This window comes from Pelobates fuscus, chromosome 7 (genome assembly GCF_036172605.1).
Source record: "Pelobates fuscus isolate aPelFus1 chromosome 7, aPelFus1.pri, whole genome shotgun sequence".
Taxonomy (NCBI): Eukaryota; Metazoa; Chordata; class Amphibia; order Anura; family Pelobatidae; genus Pelobates; species Pelobates fuscus.
In genome coordinates this window covers 38,663,848-38,684,701 of record NC_086323.1, presented here as the reverse complement: position 1 = coordinate 38,684,701, position 20,854 = coordinate 38,663,848, and the positions used below count along the sequence as shown (strand labels likewise).

The 20,854-nt window shown below is 38.8% G+C and overlaps 1 protein-coding gene across 2 annotated transcripts in view; it reads right to left on the bottom strand.

Annotated features, from left to right (window-relative positions):
- Positions 1-739: 739 nt before the first annotated feature.
- The window catches only part of MIGA1 (mitoguardin 1), a 64,724-nt gene continuing 44,609 nt past the window's right edge, over positions 740-20,854 (bottom strand). The window contains exons 9-16 of one of the 2 annotated variants that reach the window (XM_063427949.1): positions 12,980-13,098; positions 11,182-11,254; positions 10,639-10,725; positions 9,025-9,123; positions 6,925-7,080; positions 3,836-3,889; positions 2,971-3,087; positions 740-2,809 (exon numbers count right to left, since the gene is read on the bottom strand). In XM_063427949.1, coding sequence (XP_063284019.1) covers positions 2,675-2,809; positions 2,971-3,087; positions 3,836-3,889; positions 6,925-7,080; positions 9,025-9,123; positions 10,639-10,725; positions 11,182-11,254; positions 12,980-13,098 — 840 coding nt within the window. In that variant the 3' untranslated portion in view covers positions 740-2,674. The remainder of the gene's footprint in view (positions 2,810-2,970; positions 3,088-3,835; positions 3,890-6,924; positions 7,081-9,024; positions 9,124-10,638; positions 10,726-11,181; positions 11,255-12,979; positions 13,099-20,854) is intronic. The other variant, XM_063427950.1, reaches the window with a different exon arrangement.

Here is a 20,854-nt window from a genome sequence, read left to right as displayed (position 1 = left end):
CAATTCTAGTAAACTGTCCCCCAAGTGTAAAAGTGGAAGTGCTTGGAGCTGGGCTAGTAAGTTACTGCCTGGCTACTGGCCAATAGCATGCAAACTTAGCCAGGCAGCGGAGTATTGCAGGCATGGGAATATGTGATAAAGTGCAATTGTGTAACTCATTCTAGAACGCACACATTCATATTTACACTTTACATAACAGCAGCATATTCTGCTCTTTTTATTCCCCCCTACCTTCCCTGAGAACAATGTAACCAACAGATGTTAAGCTGGGTTACAAAGTGCACGTAAGGATCAAGTCCACATAGTCATAACCCACCCAATATCAAGATACCCTTCACTTAACGGGAAGTGGCAGAAGTATTGGGCTAATTAACGGCACCATAAATGACCTATAAAAATACTCTTTTATGAATATATTCCTTTTAGACCTGCTTTAACATTTTGAAACGCGCACTTTTTCTGATAGTTTTGAATGTATAAGCAGAAGTCGGGGGTAAATAAAGCAAGTGGAGATTGCCTAGGTTAACAAGATGATGCCAAAGGTCAAATGAGTAGTCTTTAACCCCCTAGACGGCAATAGGGGATAAACTAAACTAGAAATTCTGTTTAGTAAACAACGAATAGAGCAAATCTGTTATTTATTATTTCATAAAGATATATTCTTTATGGAATACTGATAAAATTCCAACACAGTCCATGAAACAAAGCAGGGACTAGTTTGTCTTATGCGAAAGCCTGAGGTTGACAAAAAGGTGGTGTTCCCCCGCCAACTTGTGTCCAATCCCAGAATCCATCACAAATGATGGCTATGGGATTCAGGCTCTGTCTATGTAGGATCTCACGGATCCTCGATAGAACTCGGTGCCTTCAGGCAACTGAATCACCAGTGGCTGAAGAAGACAGCAGGACGAAAATAACAGCGGCTACAAGAGACAGCCTTTGAATCCATGGAACCCCATCAGATCTGTCAGTTTTGGGATATTGCATATTTCTCATAACCACTTTAATTTGCAAATTGTAGGCTGAAATATCCAAGATGAAAAAAAAGAAAATCTGTAATCTAGCTGAATTGGAGATTTTTCCAGTTTGACTATTCCAGCCCACGTTATGCAAATCCATTCTATTCTATAAATGGCAATCAAATGCCGTTTGGCTATCAAAGTTTATCTGTTTCAGTCAAATTGAACTCAGTTGGCTAATCACAAAAGTCAAGCTTAGTTATTTCAACCAGATTTGCACTAGCATTTATCTGCCTTATCTGAGCAATCAGCAGAATTACTATGTATATTAACGTATTTGGCTATTCACAAACAGCCAAATTCCCTTCATTCAGTTGATACTGACCCCAGAGAGGATCGCTCTCATAGCTCTAAGCCCCCCTTACCTTAAGTCACTGTAACGCTACAATCAACTCTCTCACAGTCAACTCAGTCCTCAGCAATGTCTTAAAATTCATCTTTTCTCATTACAGAGAAATTCAACTAAGTTACTCTTTAACAAATTTCACTTTTGCTACTATCACAAGATCTTTTTGAAAATAGCTGAGACATATTCAGATCGTTCTGTTTATAGTGAATAAAGTAAGTCTCAGAGGAATTATAAACTGAAGAGAACTGAGGCTAGTGAATGTGATCATATTTAACATAGCAACGTCCACATTGTGTGAATAGTCAGAGTTGTCAGTTCACCATAACTCCATGTTTAGTATAAATATTCCCTAATAGTAATCAGTCCTTCTGACACTTGAAGAGCTATTTAAATGAATGCAGAATAGGTGTATATTTACTATATGTATACTGTGCAGATATAGTGTAGCTCTGGTATCATTACACCTAAAGCGGCAATGTGGTGAGTCTGTCAGTATATAGGGATGGGGGGAATTCAGTTTTTATGTTACATTGACTGCGACCCCCATTTGGACTTGCTTATTCCAGTTTACACTGCATGGCTAAAGTTATGTAGACACCTCTACTAATTAGTAGGATTCACTACTTTATACACTCTCTTTGCTGACAAGGCTTAAAACAAAGCACACATCCATACGATATCTATAGACACATATTAGGGGTAACTTGGCCTTTACTAGGTTCAGTCCAAGTGGCACTGTCCTAGGATGCCCCCTTCCAACAGCTGTTTACCAAAATGTCTACCCTGGAAAGATGAGCAGCAAACGCAAAACTCCAAACACAGAACTTCAAAGTACTGAAGTATAGCGTTATAATAGCCTGTCGTTGGTTCACCATCATTCCAGTCCATGAAAGTCATGCAAGGATTGTTTCCTTCTTCTTCGTTGCCAATTATCAGCTGGGGTGGTGGAAAGCGCTTCTCCACCGCACTCTGAAGTGGAAACACATCCATTGACATCTCCATCTGATTTTCCAAAAGATGGATCTGGGTTTGGTGCATGCGCTGTGCCTGACTGCACAAGTGACAGCTGGAAAATTTAGCATAGCAGGAATGATTATTTCTGTTTGGGAATAATGATGTCCCCAAGCTGCAATCCCTGTAGCAACCTAGTGGTGATTCTTCCTTAAGGAGTGAACCCTATTATCGCAGTAAAGAGGGGGACCAACTCTATATTAATGCCTGTGATATTGTAATATGATGTTCAAAGAGCAGGTGTCCACATACTTTGGGTCATGGTTACAGTAAGCTTAGATGGCATCATGGGACCTTATACCAAGTACATCTTCAGTAGCTCAGTGCGGTGATGCAGGCATGCCAAAATATCCACTGACAGGTGATCCACGCTGGAATAGCGAACTTTCTCAAAGTCAAAGATATCTTTCATGAAGTGGAGGACTTGCTCCTGAAAAGTAATAAATAAATGTAAGTGAGCCTTGTAAACAACATATTTAATTTGAAGCTATAGACTGACACAGGACACATTATTAATATGTTTTTCTCAAAAAGTCACGAGTCAAAAAAGTCAATATTATACAGCAACAGAATAATTAAATGGCAGCATACCTTGTAAAAGCAGCAGAGATCATGATACGAGTTTCGGGGGCCGAGGAACCCCCAGGCCAGAACTGGGCTTATATGCTCACAAACAGCATAGAAATGTGCGAAAAATCCATCTGGACGCTGATTGCAAAGAGAAAGAGAAGAGGTTCATATGATGCCGGCGATCTTTATTTAACAAAGTATTTTTTTTAATTTTATTTTTTAACAGTTTACACTGATAAGGGTAGCTAAGACTGTAGTTTTGTTATATTATTATTATTGCCATTTATATAGCTCCAACAGATTCCGTAGCGCTTTACAATATTATGAGAGGGGAGATTTTAACTATAAATAAGACAATTACAAGAAAACTTACAGGAACGATAGGTTGAAGAGGACCCTGCTCAAACGAGCTTACATTCTATAGGATCAGAAGAATGCAATAATTACACATCAGACACATTATTACTAACTAGACAGGTGTATAAACTAACACGTAACATACAGAAAAGTATTAACTAACTTAGCCCATCAGAGAGATGAACTAACCCCCTCATCATACTCACTAACGTATTAATAAACATTAAAATCTTAGTCATTAAAAAAAAAAAAGAGTAAATTTCAGGACATATTTACGGTACTATTTAAAAGACAAAACATATAATCCCTATTTTAATTATTGTCAATAGACTGTCATGTAAGCAAATCCTGTATTTGGACAAATGTGTGTGTGTGTACAAAGAAGGATAGATGTAGGATATATATATATGTATAGATAGATGTAAAAAACAGATAAAACATCCCTGGACTAATACGGCTACAATCTCTACTTGAACACTATGTATAGATATATACATACAAGCACACACCCGATACTCTGCTTACATACCTTCATCTTTAGTTTTTTTTGTTTAAGCACAGAGTAGCAGCTCGAAGTCACAGCCTGAAATAAAAGAAACAAGTCACAGTAGGATCTCCTGAGGGTTCCAATATCCAGCAATGGATTATATACTATATACTAATGGTTAGTGCTATGCTACAATTAACTGCGGTTCAGGGTTTGCCTGCTACGATGTAAAACATAGGATTTAGAAATACAAGTCAAGGAGTACCCCGGTGAATAGTTTTTACATTTACATTTAATTCACAGGTTTTTTTTCTAAAATTATTATTATTACTTTAAACTTTACACCAGTTTCCACAGTGCTGTAGAATGGGTTCACAAAACACACAGATAAGTTCAAATCACACATCTGACTTATATCCCATGGGTTCGATATATAATGAAAGGCAGGAGAAGACACTCCCCCAAGAGGCTTTATTTACAAAATGGTGAGTTTTGGGGAACTGAAAACCAAAACACACAATTTACGTCACCATAATAGCATTGGAAATCTTTTTGGAGCTGGCCAGCTTTTCAAACTTAAAGGGAAAATCCAGGCTAGTTTGAAATTTGAAATTCACTGTGATTTCTTACTTTAGTGAATAAACGTACAAATGTTCTACAGAAAATAATACAGGTTGTCCTCATTTTACTACTAACCCGTTAACCGACCAGCTCTTTAGCGCGGGGAATCCACTGAACATTAGTCTCGAATATTCCACCAAAACATAGATTCGAGGGATTCCTCTCGTTAGAGAGCTGGTCTATGTTCAAGAAAATTCCCCCAACCATAGATTCGAGGGATTCTTCGTGTTAGAGAGCTGGTCTATGTTCGAGAGAATTTCCCCCGAACATAGATGCAAGGTATTCCCAGTGCTAGTGAGCTGGTCTATGTTCGAAGGAGTTCCCCAAACATAGACCTGCTCTCAAGCGCATTTGCGAGACTTGTTTCTCGCGCAGGCCTGAGGCATTCTCGCTTAATGACCTACTCATAGGAACGGAAGTCGTCGGTAAGTGAGGAGTGCCAGTTCTGCACTAGGCTGCAAATTGAATTTACAAATGTAAAATAATATACATTTACTGGAGAAGAAGGACATTGCATATAATTAAAACACAAGGAACATGTTTTGTTTTCCGTTCTTTCTAACAGTAAAAATGGAAGTACGTTACTTATTGTGTAGAATCTCTCAAAGAGCGCATATGCAAATCTCTAATGACTAAAGCAGATGTGGTGTACATTCAGCACAAGCATACCTTTAGCTACTTAGTTATCTATGAGAATGTGTTTAAAAGATTCCTGTTAACTGTTTAAGCTCAAGAGAGTGAACTGTGCAGAGGGGGGTTCACCCCCTGGTAATCAAAAGTGTTTTTCACTGAATGATGCTGACATATTGAGCATCCCTCCCCTCCTGGCACGGCCTGTGTGACAGGCAATTTTTCATATCATGCTTTTTGGTAATTAAATCTACTAGTCTGGGCAACAGACAATATGTGGCCGTATTATTTATTTTATGCCGTTCATAGCTGTGTATGTTTCACATCCAAGCGGCCTCTGCAGTAGTTTTATTTTGTGCCAAACTGAACATTTTATAACACAGTAGACTATTTCCAGTGGAAAATGAAAGAATATCAGAAACACCATATGATATTCTCTTTTTTTTTATTTTATGATGTGCCAAACATAAAAATATTTTGTCAGGCTCAACAATTTGCCCAAATATGGACTTAAAATTGCGTTAAAAAAAATTGTATGGAAAAGAAGTAAGATACAAAATAATTTAACCATGCATACTTTCAGATTCCTGCTAGAGGAACTGGTATTTTAGTTAACTCAATATGGTTAATGCATAGCTGCCGACTGCCCCATATTTGTCAGGACTATCCCAACCAAAGAAAGCTTCACAAATACGTAATTGCGCAAGGGTGGTAGGTTTAAGAACATTGGTAGCATACATATCACCTCAATTCTGGTATTACATTGTGCATGTCCCGCAGGCTGACATGTCTCATGTATAAGCCACACACTTAGGCTATTCAGCTCTCTAAATCTTGGAATAGTGTTAAGAGGTAGTACAATTTGTGCCTCCCATAATATACAAATTGAATGCATATATATTTGACAGTTCAATAGACATAGCATGAGCATTGCCCAAATTAGAGGGACAAAACAACTTTAACTTAAAGGGACACTCAACGGCCCAAATACAAAAAGAAATTACTGTTTAGTAGATATTGCCCAATGAAAACATGCATGTCTTTAAATGTATTTTTTTTAAATATATTTTTTCTCTTTAGTGGTAGATCTCTTGTCTGCTGCCTTTGCAATTCCTCCCCTTCTAACCCAGCCCAGACTTTATGTGACTGTCCAATCACAGATGCAGCTCAATGAGAAGTCTTTGTAAGACAGGTGCCCTGGGCAATTGCTGTGTCTTGAACTAACCAAACCAGGAAGTAACAAGAGCAGTTGTCTGATTACCAGGGGCTTACAGTCTAGATGTACAAAAGAAATATAGCAAGCGCTCAACAGCCTAGAAACACAATAATCAGTAAAGAGGAAAATGGATATAATCTCAGCAGTCTCTGATTACACTCCACTTTATAGAATTGCTTCAGTAGAATTGAATTCCTGTTTTACCTGACCGTGGGCTGCCTAACCATTGCTGAACCTTTGCTGCCTGAATATTTGACCTTGGATTGCCTTGTTTGCCAGTACAAGCACTGCATTTTGAGTTTCATGCGATCATACGTGACATAAGCTCTGTTTCCAATCAAACCAAACTTGTGACAAACACGAACGTTGACATGTGTTTTGTGAATATTAAATGTGCAACCTTGTGGAAAGACCGAATGAAAACGAGAAACACCTTAATGTGTTTCTCCTGGTATAAAACCTTATAAATAAATGTATAATGCCACCCAACCACAAAGGGACTAATTGAGTCTCTGATCACAGAATTTTTTGTCAATGGAGTCATGCTCCCTAATCTCTTATCTCTTATTCCCTTATTTGGCTGCAGGAAGTTGCTATCAGTAAATCCTTATTCACGTCATTTAAACGGTCAGTGCTATAATTATCATCTACTCGCCAAGCGCACCTTTAAATAGCAGCTACTCACAGTCTCTTTGAAGGAGGAGTTCAGCCAACGGTTCTTCACAACATTCTGGATGGATAACGGGGGATTTTCTAGATCTTCGAGAGCATCCATTATGATGAAATCCAGAACAATGTCATAGAAATTAATACATTTCACCTACATACAAAAAAAAAAGTTTTGTTTTTTTAATCTCTGCTTAAAATTTAAGTACAGTTCAATATTTTATCATAGTAAAATATTTGGCTTTCAACACTAATGAACAAAAAAATGTATATTTATTTTAGTCAAGACTCTTGGGAAAAACAAAGAAAACCCCTGAAGATAAACACCTGCAACATATAATGGCAAGACTTCCATCTATGAATATGTCATCCTTAGAGCATGAAGGAGATTGCTGATATTTGTGACCTCTTCTTATACCAAGAATTCATTTATATGAACGTTGTCATGTTTAGAACCTTTCTCTTGTCTGGAATGCCAGAGGTTGCCTACGCCTGGTCTAGACTTTTATGAGAGAATCTACTGGGTGGAATTCAAGAGATTCGGAATGTTAACAAATGAAACAACGTACTCCATTAACCATGACCACATTTGTCAATAAGCAGATAATACAGCTATACACAGGCATTTCTCTACTTGGGGTAGATACCCTCTGTACATATTTTTTTCCATTCCATTGATAAATTTATATTGTAGATACATTTGTTTTATTTGCAGGGTGAGGGGGGGGGGGCGAGGAAAGAAGTGTACATTCTAAACTGCTTGTTTGGCCCCCAAATTATGGAGCAAGCAAAAAAAATAAAAATTACTCCTAGCAGCATGACCACATCAATGATTTGAAGTATGCATAGTGCCTAAAGTCTGTATTTGCAGTTTGTTTTGCTTTGAAACAGATACAGAGAAAAACCCCTTTAACTTCACCTCCGGCAGTGTCATAGGGGTGTCATCAGCCAGCTTGTAAATAGGGTTCCGGGCTGGCTAATGTAAATTCTGTGCATTCGTTGCACAAAATGTCAGTCATTGGCTGGGAGCAGTCAGCTGACACTTTTAGCCAATGAATGTCGATGGCCTCTGGGGCTCTGCAGAAGCCAAAACTGTGTCACTAAACCTCAAGAGAGCTACAGAACCCTGCAGTGACCATGTAATGGAGCAAACTGTTGTTAAATGGTATGCCCCATTACCAGAGAATTGGCACAGGGTACTTAGAAACATAGAATGTGATGGCAGATAGGAACCATTCGGCCCATCTAGTCTGCCAAATTTTCATTAGTCCCTGGCCTTATCTTATAGTTAGGATAGCCTTATGCCTATCTCACACATGCTTAAACTCCTTTACTGTGTCAGCCTCTACCACTTCAACTGGAAAGCTATTCCATGTGTCCACTACCCTCTCTGTAAAGTAATATTTCCTGTTTTTATTTTTAAACCTTTGCCCCTCTAATTTAAGATTGTGTCCTCTTGTTGTGGTAGTTTTTCTTCTTTTAAATATAGTCTCCTCCTTTACTGTGATTCCCTTTATGTATTTAAATGTTTCTATCATATCCCCCCCTGTCTCGTCTTTCCTCCAAGCTATACATGTTAAGATCCGTTAACCTTTCCTTGTAAGTTTTATCCTGTAATCCATTAACCAGTTTAGTAACCCTTCTCTGAACTCTCTCTAAGGTATCAATATCCTTCTGAAGATACGGTCTCCAGTAATGTGTACTCCAAGTGAGGTCTCACCAGTGTTCTGTACAATGGCATGAGCACTTCCCTCTTTCTACTGCTAATAACTCTCCCTATGCAACCAAGCATTATGCTAGCATCTCCTGCTGCTCTATTACATTGTCTGCCTACCTTTAAGTCATCAGAAAAAATCACCCCTAAATCCCTTTCCTCAGATGTTTAGGTTAGGACTCTTTCAAATATTCTGTACTTCTGACATCATAACTACTACAATGGACTGTAGTAGTCATAATGCTTGGCGTAACCCTTTAAGATGTAAGTCCAGTCCTATAGAGAACACGGTACAGTTACTTTAAACTGTCAAAGAATTAAGGCTTATTTTAAACATCTAATTATGTATAATATAAGTGATTTAAAAGTACTATAGGTTCCTACCCCTCTACTGAACAGTTCCACTTCTGTGTCCTCCCACGTTTCTGTTTGTTCCAAATAATGCATCATCTGGTCATACACCTCTTCAAAACGCTCTGTGTTCTGTCAATAAAATCAGCACAGGTGCCATAAATCCACATACATGTACAAAAAAGTGTACGATCAGTGTTTGCAAAAACGCAACCATCAGTGACCTGCTCACAACTGACCACCCTCAGAAATGATAAAAATCAAGGTTATTCAACAAACAGTGACTTAACCAGGGAATAACAAATTATTGGAATAATAATTAGTATTGGAATAATTCTACACCTTTGCATGTTCTCCATGTTGAAACTTTTGAGAGGCTGATAAATATATCTACTAGCTTCTGTCCCCACTCATTTGCTAAGAACGTTAGGAAGTAGAGGTGCCTGGAAAGAGTCACTTTAAATCAGTGTGTGTGCATATGTATATATAAAGACCTTGGAGTGCTATCCATTCTTTTTGGTTTCCATATATACATACACTGATCAGCCACAACATTAAAACCACTGACAAGTGAAGTGAAAAACATTGATTATATCGTTACAATGGCACCTGTCAAGGGGTGGGATATATTAAGCAGCAAGTGTACAGTCAGTTCTTGAACTTCATGTGTTGAAAGCAAGAAAAATGTGTAGGCAAGATGTGAGTGACTTTGACAAGGGCCAAATAGTGATGGCTAGATGACTTGGTTAGAAGATATCCAAAAAAGCAAGTCTTGTGGCAGTGGTCAGTACACACTGGACATGGTGCAAGAAAGGACAACTGGTTAACTAGAGTTCAAGATGTTGCATTGTCCTCCAAGTTCCCTAGATCTCAAACAGATTGAGCATCTGTGGGATGTGCTGGAAAAACAAATCCGATCCATGAAGGTTCCATTTCGCAACTTGCAGGACTTAGAGGATCTGCTGCTAATGTCTTGGTGCCAGATACCACAGGACACATTCAAAGGTCTTGTGGAATCCATGCCTCGACACGTCAGGTCTGTTTGGGCAGCACAAAGGTGGCCTACAGGTTATTAGGCAGGTGTTTTTAAAGTTGAGGCTGATCAGTGTATAACAGTTTACACGTAACACAAATCTGCCATTTATGTTGATAAGTACAATTAACGCTATCAGAATTAAATTAGTATTTGATATTATTTTTAATATAAAGAAACTATGTGCCCTATAAAAATTCAACGTAACAATGTACCACAGCTTGAGCTATCAAGACTATGAAGCATTATTGATGGGAAAAATTAACCACTAGTGAATGGCGATATAAGGTATTACATTTTAGTAAATTTCTCTTACACAATTTATTATTCTCCAGTTTAGGTGGATCAAAATGGTTTTGCATATCATATTAAATGCTAAAATGTGATCCCCAAAATTAAAAGGGGAAGCTATCCTAACTTTGCAAGAAAAGTTTTGATTAGTAACTAATAATCTGCCAGAATTTGTGTATTTTTTGCAGATACGGGTTGGTATCTTGTGATCTCTCCGTTCTAAAGTTTTGTATCTTCTAGACAGAGTCTGGTCTTTCTCCTGATCTCCAGTTCTTTCTCCTGATCAGAATACTATCGCCAGTGTGGAATGGACGTCCTTTTACCTTACGTGCTTTTGCAATCAAAGCCGAGAATACTTTTCTACCGACTTCTTTTAAAAACATTCTATTGTCAATTTGAGACATAATAACCTGCAACAGAAAACAAAGAACAATGTGATTCAATACGATGATATCTAACAAATTCACATCATATGAGGTCAGCAAGGGATAGAGGGTCCTATTTATAAAGGGCAAAGTCCCAATCCCCATGTTTTACATGACCATCTCATTCACCTCGACCCATATTAATAGTATAATATTTATACATAGTTAGTCTGATTTTTTTCTGAAATGTTCATATGTCTCTGAATATATCCTAACTATAAGATAGTCAGACCAATCAACCAGTTGTCAGTGTTATAAATAAAAATAAAAAATAGAAATTCCGGGGGAAAGTTCTAAACTTATATGACGAGTCAATGAAAGCATTCCGTTGGTTTCCATAGTGATTTTTGTACTTTTTAGAATTTTGCACCAGAACTAACTCTTTAATAGGTAACCCCATGACATATTAACCTCCCATCAAATGTAAATATAGTCAATTACCTCGAACGCCTGGCGAATGCAGTGAAGTTTGGCAAGAAAGTCTGTGTCGCTGAGACATTCTACCATCTCTGTCCTGGAAGAGTCAGCAATAGAGTAATATTTATACCAACCAGTGTGAGAGTAGCAGCCAATGTTTACATGTCAGTCTTCATGTTGGCAATTAAAGCACTTTACCCACCATATTTGTGTCAACATATTGTTTTTTTTAATAAAATAGTTTAGCAAGTCTAATTTCTGGGCATTCCAGTTTAATCAATCTAAGGTCCTATTACATATAAAAGTTTTTTTGTTTTTTTTAAAGTCTCTCCCAATATCGGATAAACATAATGAAAATATTTTAACTCATATGGATGTTTGACAGATAATCTGTCTCCATAATGTTATATTTTCATGCTACGTTGCTCTTGAAAATGTAAAGGGACACTATAGTCACCCAGACCACTTCAGCTCAATGAAGTGGTCTGGGTGCCAGGTCCCTCTAGGGTTAACCCTGCCTGATGTAAACATAGCAGTTTCTGAGAAACTGCTATGTTTACATCTGGGGTTAAGCCAGCCTCGAGTGGCTGTCTTCCGGACAGCCACTAGAGGCGCATCGGCAATCACGCGGAGCGTCCATAGGAAAGCATTGCGCTTGCGCATTAGTCGCCGGTGACGTCATACAAGGATGCTGACGTTGGCGGGGGAGGAGAGGTAAGTGAGCCCGGCTGGGGAAAAGGGTGAGTAGCTGAAGGGTACCCTCAGGGTACTATAGTGTCAGGAAAACCAAGCGGTTTTCCTGACACTATAGTGTCCCTTTAAATATTTTTATGTGTGAAGCTAATAATTGGTTACTTTAGATAATTTATTTCTATGTCCAGTGAATTGTGAACAGCCAAGTTCTGATATTTTCTGATGAATTCAGCAGAAATATGGAGATCTCTTTTTTTCTCATTAATTAGAATCAGAATTTAGCGTTTTCTAATTTAACAGATCAAAATTTAGAGCCAGTTCTTGTGGTTTCTCAAAAGTACACATTGTGAACAAATAATAGAAAAACGGCAAACTTCAAAAGGCCGCTCTGCTATAAATATACAAGTACATTGTTCAGATCAGATTATCGGGGTAAAGTAATTTCTCTCATTGGTGGATTGGGTCAGGATATTGAGATCATTCTTGTGTTTTTAGCATTGATATTGTGAGGCATCTTTCCTTCTTTTATCGTTGGTTTGGTCAGAAAATTGAGTCCACTTTTATGTTTTTACATTGGTTGAAACAAGCATAGAGCAGATTATTTTGCATATGCTCTCAAAGACAAAATAGATTTAATTAAATTTTGTTATCCGTAACCACAAAATGTCACAACAAATGGTTCACCTGGAGGACTCATAGAAGGCTTTCCATAATGGATCATGTAGAATTTTCACTAAATTATGAATTGCAGGGAATTGAAAACCAAATTGGAATAATTCACTCTAAAATATCTGAATGGAAAATATTATCCAACTCAACTATAGTGATAACTTTGCTATTTTGCCACTCATCGATTGTAAATTAATTTGAGCATGGACTTCTTCTCTTGTTAATATTTTGTAAGTCAATTACTTGTTGAACATTATCCCCATTCTATAATTGTAAAGAGCTGTGGTATATGTTGGCACTATATAAATAATAATAATACATTTTTAATTCACTTTTTAATGTACAAATTCAAATGTTGTGTATTCATTAAACTACTGAATTGTAGAACATTTAAATGTGAATCCAAAATTCAGGCTAATTCTTTGGCGTTTACTGAATAAACCCTTCAGTAAAGGTTTACCTCAGTACGCGGCAGTAAATCTTTTCGTCCTCTGCCAGGTACATAGCTTCCTCATACAGGGGACTGTGATCGAGGGAATCCATGCCACAAGATGATCGCATCTCTCGTTTTTCTGACAGCTGCAATAAAGGCAAAGTGTACCAGTGACACAAGTACTCCCTATTAGTTTCATTACATAGGACACAAGGTCACACATTCAGACTGGAAGAAAGGAGATTTAGTCTAAGGCAAAGGAAAGGGTTTTTTACAGTAAGAACAATAAGGATGTGGAATTCTCTGCCTTAAGAGGTGGTTTTATCAGAGTCGATATAGATGTCTAAACAGCAATTGGATAAATACTTGCAAAAACTATATATATACTATACTATACAGGGATATCATTTTTAAGTAGTGGGGTAATAGCTTATTGATCCAAGGAGATATCTGACTGCCATTCTGAGGTCCAGAAGGATTTTTTTTCCTAGTTTGTTGCACAATTGGAAGCACTTCAGACTGGGTTTTTGCCTTCTTTTGGATCAACAGCAAAAACATATATGACAAAGGCTGAGCTTGACCTGATGCAAGTCTCTTTTCAGCTATGTAGCTATGCAACTATTTATACATTCTAATCCCCAACAAAACCCTTGGAACAATGCAAAGGTTACTGAATGTGGTACATTTTAGATAAGTATTTTTTGGCTTTTGGAAATAAGATTAGCTATGACTTATTTTATTCACTGTTATATAAATAGTTCATTATTAATTCATAATCCCATTAATAAAAGTACACTCTGATATCACAGCTGCCATTTTTAAAGGCACATACAGGGCACAGCAAGCAAATTAACTTATTTTTACCATGAATCTTTGGTACAGAATTACTGTGCCAATGCAGAAAGTTTACTACTTTGAGCCCTCCTTTATCTCAAATTTCTACAGGTCAACCTCACAGGTCCCCACAGAAATTAAGGACTTCATTTTAATAAACGTTGTAAACGATTCTACTCAGTTCGAAAAACCTTCCAAATGATATATCCCCACAGACTTTAATGGTGACTACTGTGGATTTATCATTTGGAATCAATCTGGAAGTTTAATAAACTGAGGACTAAATTTGAATTAACAGCGGCACATTCACGAAGATCTGAGAAACATGCATGTAACGTTTGTTTTGGGATTTCAACAGATGTTTGGAACATCGATACATCACATTGTATGAATACTATACCCAAAACGAGGAAACATGATCTAACTATGAAAATCAGTAACCAGTAACTATAAAGATACATTCGTTGCCTTTCAAAAACATGTAAGTATGAAAGGTATGTATAATGGTTCAGAGTGGGGGATCACCCAAAAATTTACAAAAACTAAAGACGAAATTAGGAGCCTTTGGTCCTCTAAGTTCCTATTAAAAGGAGTACTTGGTTGCAGATATGACATTACAAGTTTTTTAGGATTTTAATCTATAGTATTCTAATTTTTGTCTTATTTTACATACTCTCGGGAAATGCAATCTGTATTGGTTATCTTCATTGAACGCTTATTATTTACACTATTTTCTTTCTCATGTTATTCAAAACGTCTCTAATCTGAAGTGTTGTACCACTTTTAAATATTTGATTGAGGGAGTAATTAGAGGAACACTCCACTGCCTAAATACAAAAATTAATCAAAATCACTGTTAGATATATGATAAATGAAACCTTGCATGCAATTAATTATGAATATTTGTCATTGCGGATATATCAAAAAAACAGCTCACAAAACCTGCCGATCTCTTGTCTGCTGCCTTTGCAAGCCCTCCCCTTCTAACTCCACCCAGACTTTCTGTGGCTGTCCAATCACAGGCTTCCCAATGCAGCTCTGTGAGAATTCCTTGTAAGGCGGGTGCTCTGAGCAATTGCTGGCTCTTGAGTTTTGCTCCACTGAGCTAACCAAAACAGGAAGTAACATGACCTGTTGTCTGCTTGAAAGTCAGGGGTGTAACCAGGTTAATTTATAAGGGTCGATTTCTATTGAATTCCGCACTTTTTGCCAGATGGAAACATTACAACACACTTTTCTCACATAAAGCATTTCAGCAAGCTAAAGTGCTTTGGCGGTCTAGAGTGTCCCTTTAAGAAAGCATGAATCTAAAAAATTTTTCCATGATCTCATCCTGGTGGGTCTTGCATGGAATTTACATATGTTAATGTAAATAATATATAATTCCCTGTGAAGAACAGAATATACACTCCAGTAGGAAATGAGTCCATGATTTACACAGACGATGATATATTGTGAGATAGTTACCATCCTCTCATCCCAACAGGGAAATTAAAGCAAAATACTTTAACCTTTTAATGTCCAAGATGTGAGATTTGAAAAACAGATCACAAGGCAGAATGCTGGTCATGTCCATTTGGAACCCATCCGATTTTGGAACCCAGTAATACAGACATCTTCCATTCCAATATTTATAACAATATTTATGTCTGTTGTCTAGCGCCGCAGTCTGCTCTGGAAACACTTGGCTGACTTTCCGGAACTGAACCAACATATAAACACTCCGTGTTTACATTTCACTGTGATTGGTCCGTTTAGAAGAGATATATTGTGCAAAGTCTAACATTGTATCGTCCATATGTATCATTGTAAAAAAAATGCTTACATAATTTAAAGAAAGATAATTACATACCAATGATTTATAGATTTATAGATGCAGCATAGATGTTCTGAGCTTTGTTTGTTTTTGTTTGGAGGGGAATAGGATGTAATAAATCTATCCTAGGATAAAATTCAGCCTCCAAAAACTCCACACACAAGAGAATAGTGAGATTTACAGATAACTAAGCATTGATTAGGAGGTCACTAAGATAATCACTGGCAGGCACATGGGAGAGAGATTCTAGTATCAGGGCAGGCAGCAGACAAAAGTGAGATACTAGTAACAGGGCAGGGGCAAGGCAAATGGAAGTGAGATACTAGTAACAGGACAGGCGCAAGGCAAATGGAAGTGAGATACTAGTAACAGGGCAGGCGCAAGGCAAATGGAAGTGAGATACTAGTAACAGGGCAGGCGCAAGGCAAATGGAAGTGAGATACTAGTAACAGGGCAGGCGCAAGGCAAATGGAAGTGAGATACTAGCAACAGGGCAAACAGCAGACAAAAGAAAGTAAGATACTAGTAACAGGACAGGTGGCAGATAAAAGTGAGATACTAGCAACAGGGCAGGCGCAAGAATATGGAATGAGATACTAGTAACAGGGCAGGCAGAAGACAAATGGAAGTCAGATACTAGTAACAGGGCAGGCGCAAGATAACTGGAAGTGAGATACTAGTAACAGGGCAGGCGGCAGATAAATGGAAGTGAGATACTAGTAACAGGGCAGGCGCAAGGCAAATGGAAGTGAGATACTAGTAACAGGGCAGGCGCAAGGCAAATGGAAGTGAGATACTAGTAACAGGGCAGGCGCAAGGCAAATGGAAGTGAGATACTAGCAACAGGGCAAACAGCAGACAAAAGAAAGTAAGATACTAGTAACAGGACAGGTGGCAGATAAAAGTGAGATACTAGCAACAGGGCAGGCGCAAGAATATGGAATGAGATACTAGTAACAGGGCAGGCAGAAGACAAATGGAAGTCAGATACTAGTAACAGGGCAGGCGCAAGATAACTGGAAGTGAGATACTAGTAACAGGGCAGGCGGCAGATAAATGGAAGTGAGATACTAGTAACAGGGCAGGCGGCAGATAAATGGAAGTGAGATACTAGTAACAGGGCAGGCAGAAGACAAATGGAAGTGGGATACTAGTAACAGGGCAGGCGGCAGATAAATGGAAGTGAGATACTAGTAACAGGGCAGGCAGAAGACAAATGGAAGTGAGATACTAGTAACAGGGCAGGCGCAAGGCAAATGGAAGTGAGATACTAGTAACAGGGCAGGCGCAAGGCAAATGGAAGTGAGATACTAGTAACAGGGCAGGCGCAAGGCAAATGGAAGTGAGATACTAGCAACAGGGCAAACAGCAGACAAAAGAAAGTAAGATACTAGTAACAGGACAGGTGGCAGATAAAAGTGAGATACTAGCAACAGGGCAGGCGCAAGAATATGGAATGAGATACTAGTAACAGGGCAGGCAGAAGACAAATGGAAGTCAGATACTAGTAACAGGGCAGGCGCAAGATAACTGGAAGTGAGATACTAGTAACAGGGCAGGCGGCAGATAAATGGAAGTGAGATACTAGTAACAGGGCAGGCGGCAGATAAATGGAAGTGAGATACTAGTAACAGGGCAGGCAGAAGACAAATGGAAGTGGGATACTAGTAACAGGGCAGGCAGAAGACAAATGGAAGTCAGATACTAGTAACAGGGCAGGCGCAAGATAACTGGAAGTGAGATACTAGTAACAGGGCAGGCGGCAGATAAATGGAAGTGAGATACTAGTAACAGGGCAGGCGGCAGATAAATGGAAGTGAGATACTAGTAACAGGGCAGGCAGAAGACAAATGGAAGTGGGATACTAGTAACAGGGCAGGCGCAAGATAAATGGAAGTGAGATACTGGTAACAGGACAGGCGCAAGATAAATGGAAGTGAGATACTAGTAGCAGGGCAGGCGCAAGATAAATGGAAGTGAGATACTGGTAACAGGGCAGGCAGAAGACAAATGGAAGTGAGATACTAGTAACAGGGCAGGCGGCAGATAAATGGAAGTGAGATACTAGTAACAGGGCAGGCAGAAGACAAATGGAAGTGGGATACTAGTAACAGGGCAGGCGCAAGATAAATGGAAGTGAGATACTGGTAACAGGACAGGCGCAAGATAAATGGAAGTGAGATACTAGTAGCAGGGCAGGCGCAAGATAAATGGAAGTGAGATACTGGTAACAGGGCAGGCAGAAGACAAATGGAAGTGAGATACTAGTAACAGGACAGGTGGCAGATAAATGGAAGTGAGATACTAGTAACAGGGCAGGTGGCAGATACATGGAAGTGAGGTACTAGTAACAGGGCAGGCGACAGATAAATGGAAGTGAGGTACTAGTAACAGGACAGGCGGAAGATAAATGGAAGTGAGATACTGGTAACAGGGCAGGCGCAAGATAAATGGAAGTGAGATACTAGTAACAGGGCAGGCGGCAGATAAATGGAAGTGAGATACTAGTAACAGGGCAGGCGGCAGATAAATGGAAGTGAGATACTAGTAACAGGGCAGGCGCAAGATAAATGGAAGTGAGATACTAGTAGCAGGGCAGGCGCAAGATAAATGGAAGTGAGATACTAGTAACAGGACAGGCGGCAGATAAATGGAAGTGAGATACTAGTAACAGGACAGGCGGCAGATAAATGGAAGTGAGATACTAGTAACAGGGCAGGCGGAAGATAAATGGAAGTGAGATACTAGTAACAGGACAGGTGGCAGATAAATGGAAGTGAGATACTAGTAACAGGACAGGTGGCAGATAAATGGAAGTCAGATACTAGTAACAGGGCAGGCGACAGATAAATGGAAGTGAGATACTAGTAACAGGGCAGGCGGCAGACAAATTGAAGTGAGATACTAGTAACAGGGCAGGTGGCAGATAAATGGAAGTCAGATACTAGTAACAGGACGGGCGGCAGATAAATGGATGTGAGATACTAGTAACAGGGCAGTCGGCAGATAAGTGGAAGTGAGAAACTTGTAAATGGGTAGGCAGCAGACAGATGGAAGTCACAGGACAGACATAACACAAACAAAAATGAAAGTTAATTATCGGGGCAATCAGCAGTCAGATGAATGTGAGCTCTTGGCACTGATAACCGTTTTTAAAATAAGACTCTCATTCTCTCAGATCTGCCATTTGCCAATGTTTGTCTTCAATATTAGGCTGCTTCAGAGTTATGAGAGTAGTAGTGATAAAAATACTGTCAAACAAACACTGTTTAAAGGATACAGTTATGACCCAGAAATACGATGGAACAAAATCAAAGAAACTCACTTTCAGTGAACTGCCAAATATACAACTTAATACTGCTCTAATCAAAACCAGATCCCAACAAATATAATTTATACTGTAAAAACAAAATTAACAAAACGATGTGTGCCCTTAAGAACTGGTATCCTAAGAAAAATAAAATAAAAGATATTTTAGGAACTTCAGACAGTTGCACACAGCTGAATTCCTCTGACAAAGCCATTGCTTTCTTTTAACATTCCTAAGAATCCAGCGTGTTTTAGGAAAGGAAGCGATATCGTCTATGTGTCGCACTGCATTGTGAGTGCTGGGGCTGCACTGTCAGGGAGACATTGTAATAATGCTTCTCTGGGGCTTGGCTGGAAACTGGATCACAAGTCGTTATGCCTAAATTCATTCCCTAACCCTTTCATTTAAAAGAGGGGGTTAACAGCAAAATTTTTCTGGGACTGCTTACAATCTCCAGATATTGCAAAGATCCAAATGTGTTATGTTAATGTATAGTTTAACACTCGGAGCTGTGGATATAGAAACATAACCTGTAGTAATTCACATGCCTAGTTTATACTGGCCATGCATCACAGCTGTTTAGCTGATAAATATTGGAATAGTTCCGATGATGGAATCCTGTTTCATAAATGCTCAGCCTCTGTGTAGACTTGTGATACATGTCTACAAAAAAAATAATGGATCTGACATCTTTTCATGGAAAATGCAATCTCTAGAGATACTGACCTCTAGTATTTGCATAACTATTTGCAAACCTTTCCACTGCGCGACGAAGCACAGAAAATACTTAAAAATGACTGATCAATATCAGTGTTACTTTTTTTTTTTTTTTTAAAGGAATAGCTTCATCCCGAGCTGACACTCCCAACATCTTCACTCAAATGAGTAAATCTGCTGTGATGGACAAAGTCAGGCCTGACCATATTCTACACCCTTCCTCCCCTTGGCAACCATGCCTAAATAGGCATTCATATATCTGACAGTTCACCAACTGTTTAGATACCCACACTATGTTCAGTGAGCAGCAAACCCTTTTCAAGATTGTCAGGTTATCCCTGTGTTATAAATTGCTTTTCCTGATCTCCATTGTGAGCCTCTGGGGTAGCCACTCACACTTTCTACAGTATCGACAATGCCAAACAATTTCCAGGCATGCGTACATACACAGTGGACTGTGAACCAAGTTAGATCTCCTACCTCTCTAACACTTATCATTAATGTAGAACCAACAAGACATTAGAGCGTTTAAATATGCAATCCCAGCTGTGTTGTTCGAACTCGAATGTGGTCAAACTTCTCCTTAAAATATCCACTGTTTTAACTAGCAGAGAAAAGTCACAGTGTGCGAGCTAGTTAGTTCTGTGGACACAATTGTTATACAAAAAGCCACACGGGTGAAATTAAGGATCCATTAGCTCAATTAACCTTATTAGAAGGGTGAAATGTCTTGGAACTTTACTAAATAAGCACAATCTGAGACAGGTCGACAGAGTGATATGTTACTATATGTTCAGTTGTTATGATGTTGTAGGCAGGGCTCACACTTTCCACTCTCCACTGGCCTTTGGCAAGTGAAAATGTTGCCCTGGCGAGTATAAATTCAACCTTGATGAGTGTGTCATGGACCTTCTATGCTTGCAGTGATAAGAAACCTTTAAGGCCTGGCTAGTAGAGTAAGATTTGAAAATGGAAACCCTGTACATAGATGTGCTATTATGCATGTTATTAAATATCTATCAGAGGTAGGCACCCTTCGGCACTCCAGATGTTGTGGACTACATCTTCCACACTGCTTTTACAGCCATAATGCTGGCAAAGCATCAAGGTAGGTGTAGTCCAAAACATCTGGAGTGCCAAAGGTTGCCTCTCTCTGATTTATCCATTACCAAGTGAATGGTTATGCAGTGTACAATTCAAAAGCCAATCAGGATGCTAAAGGGGC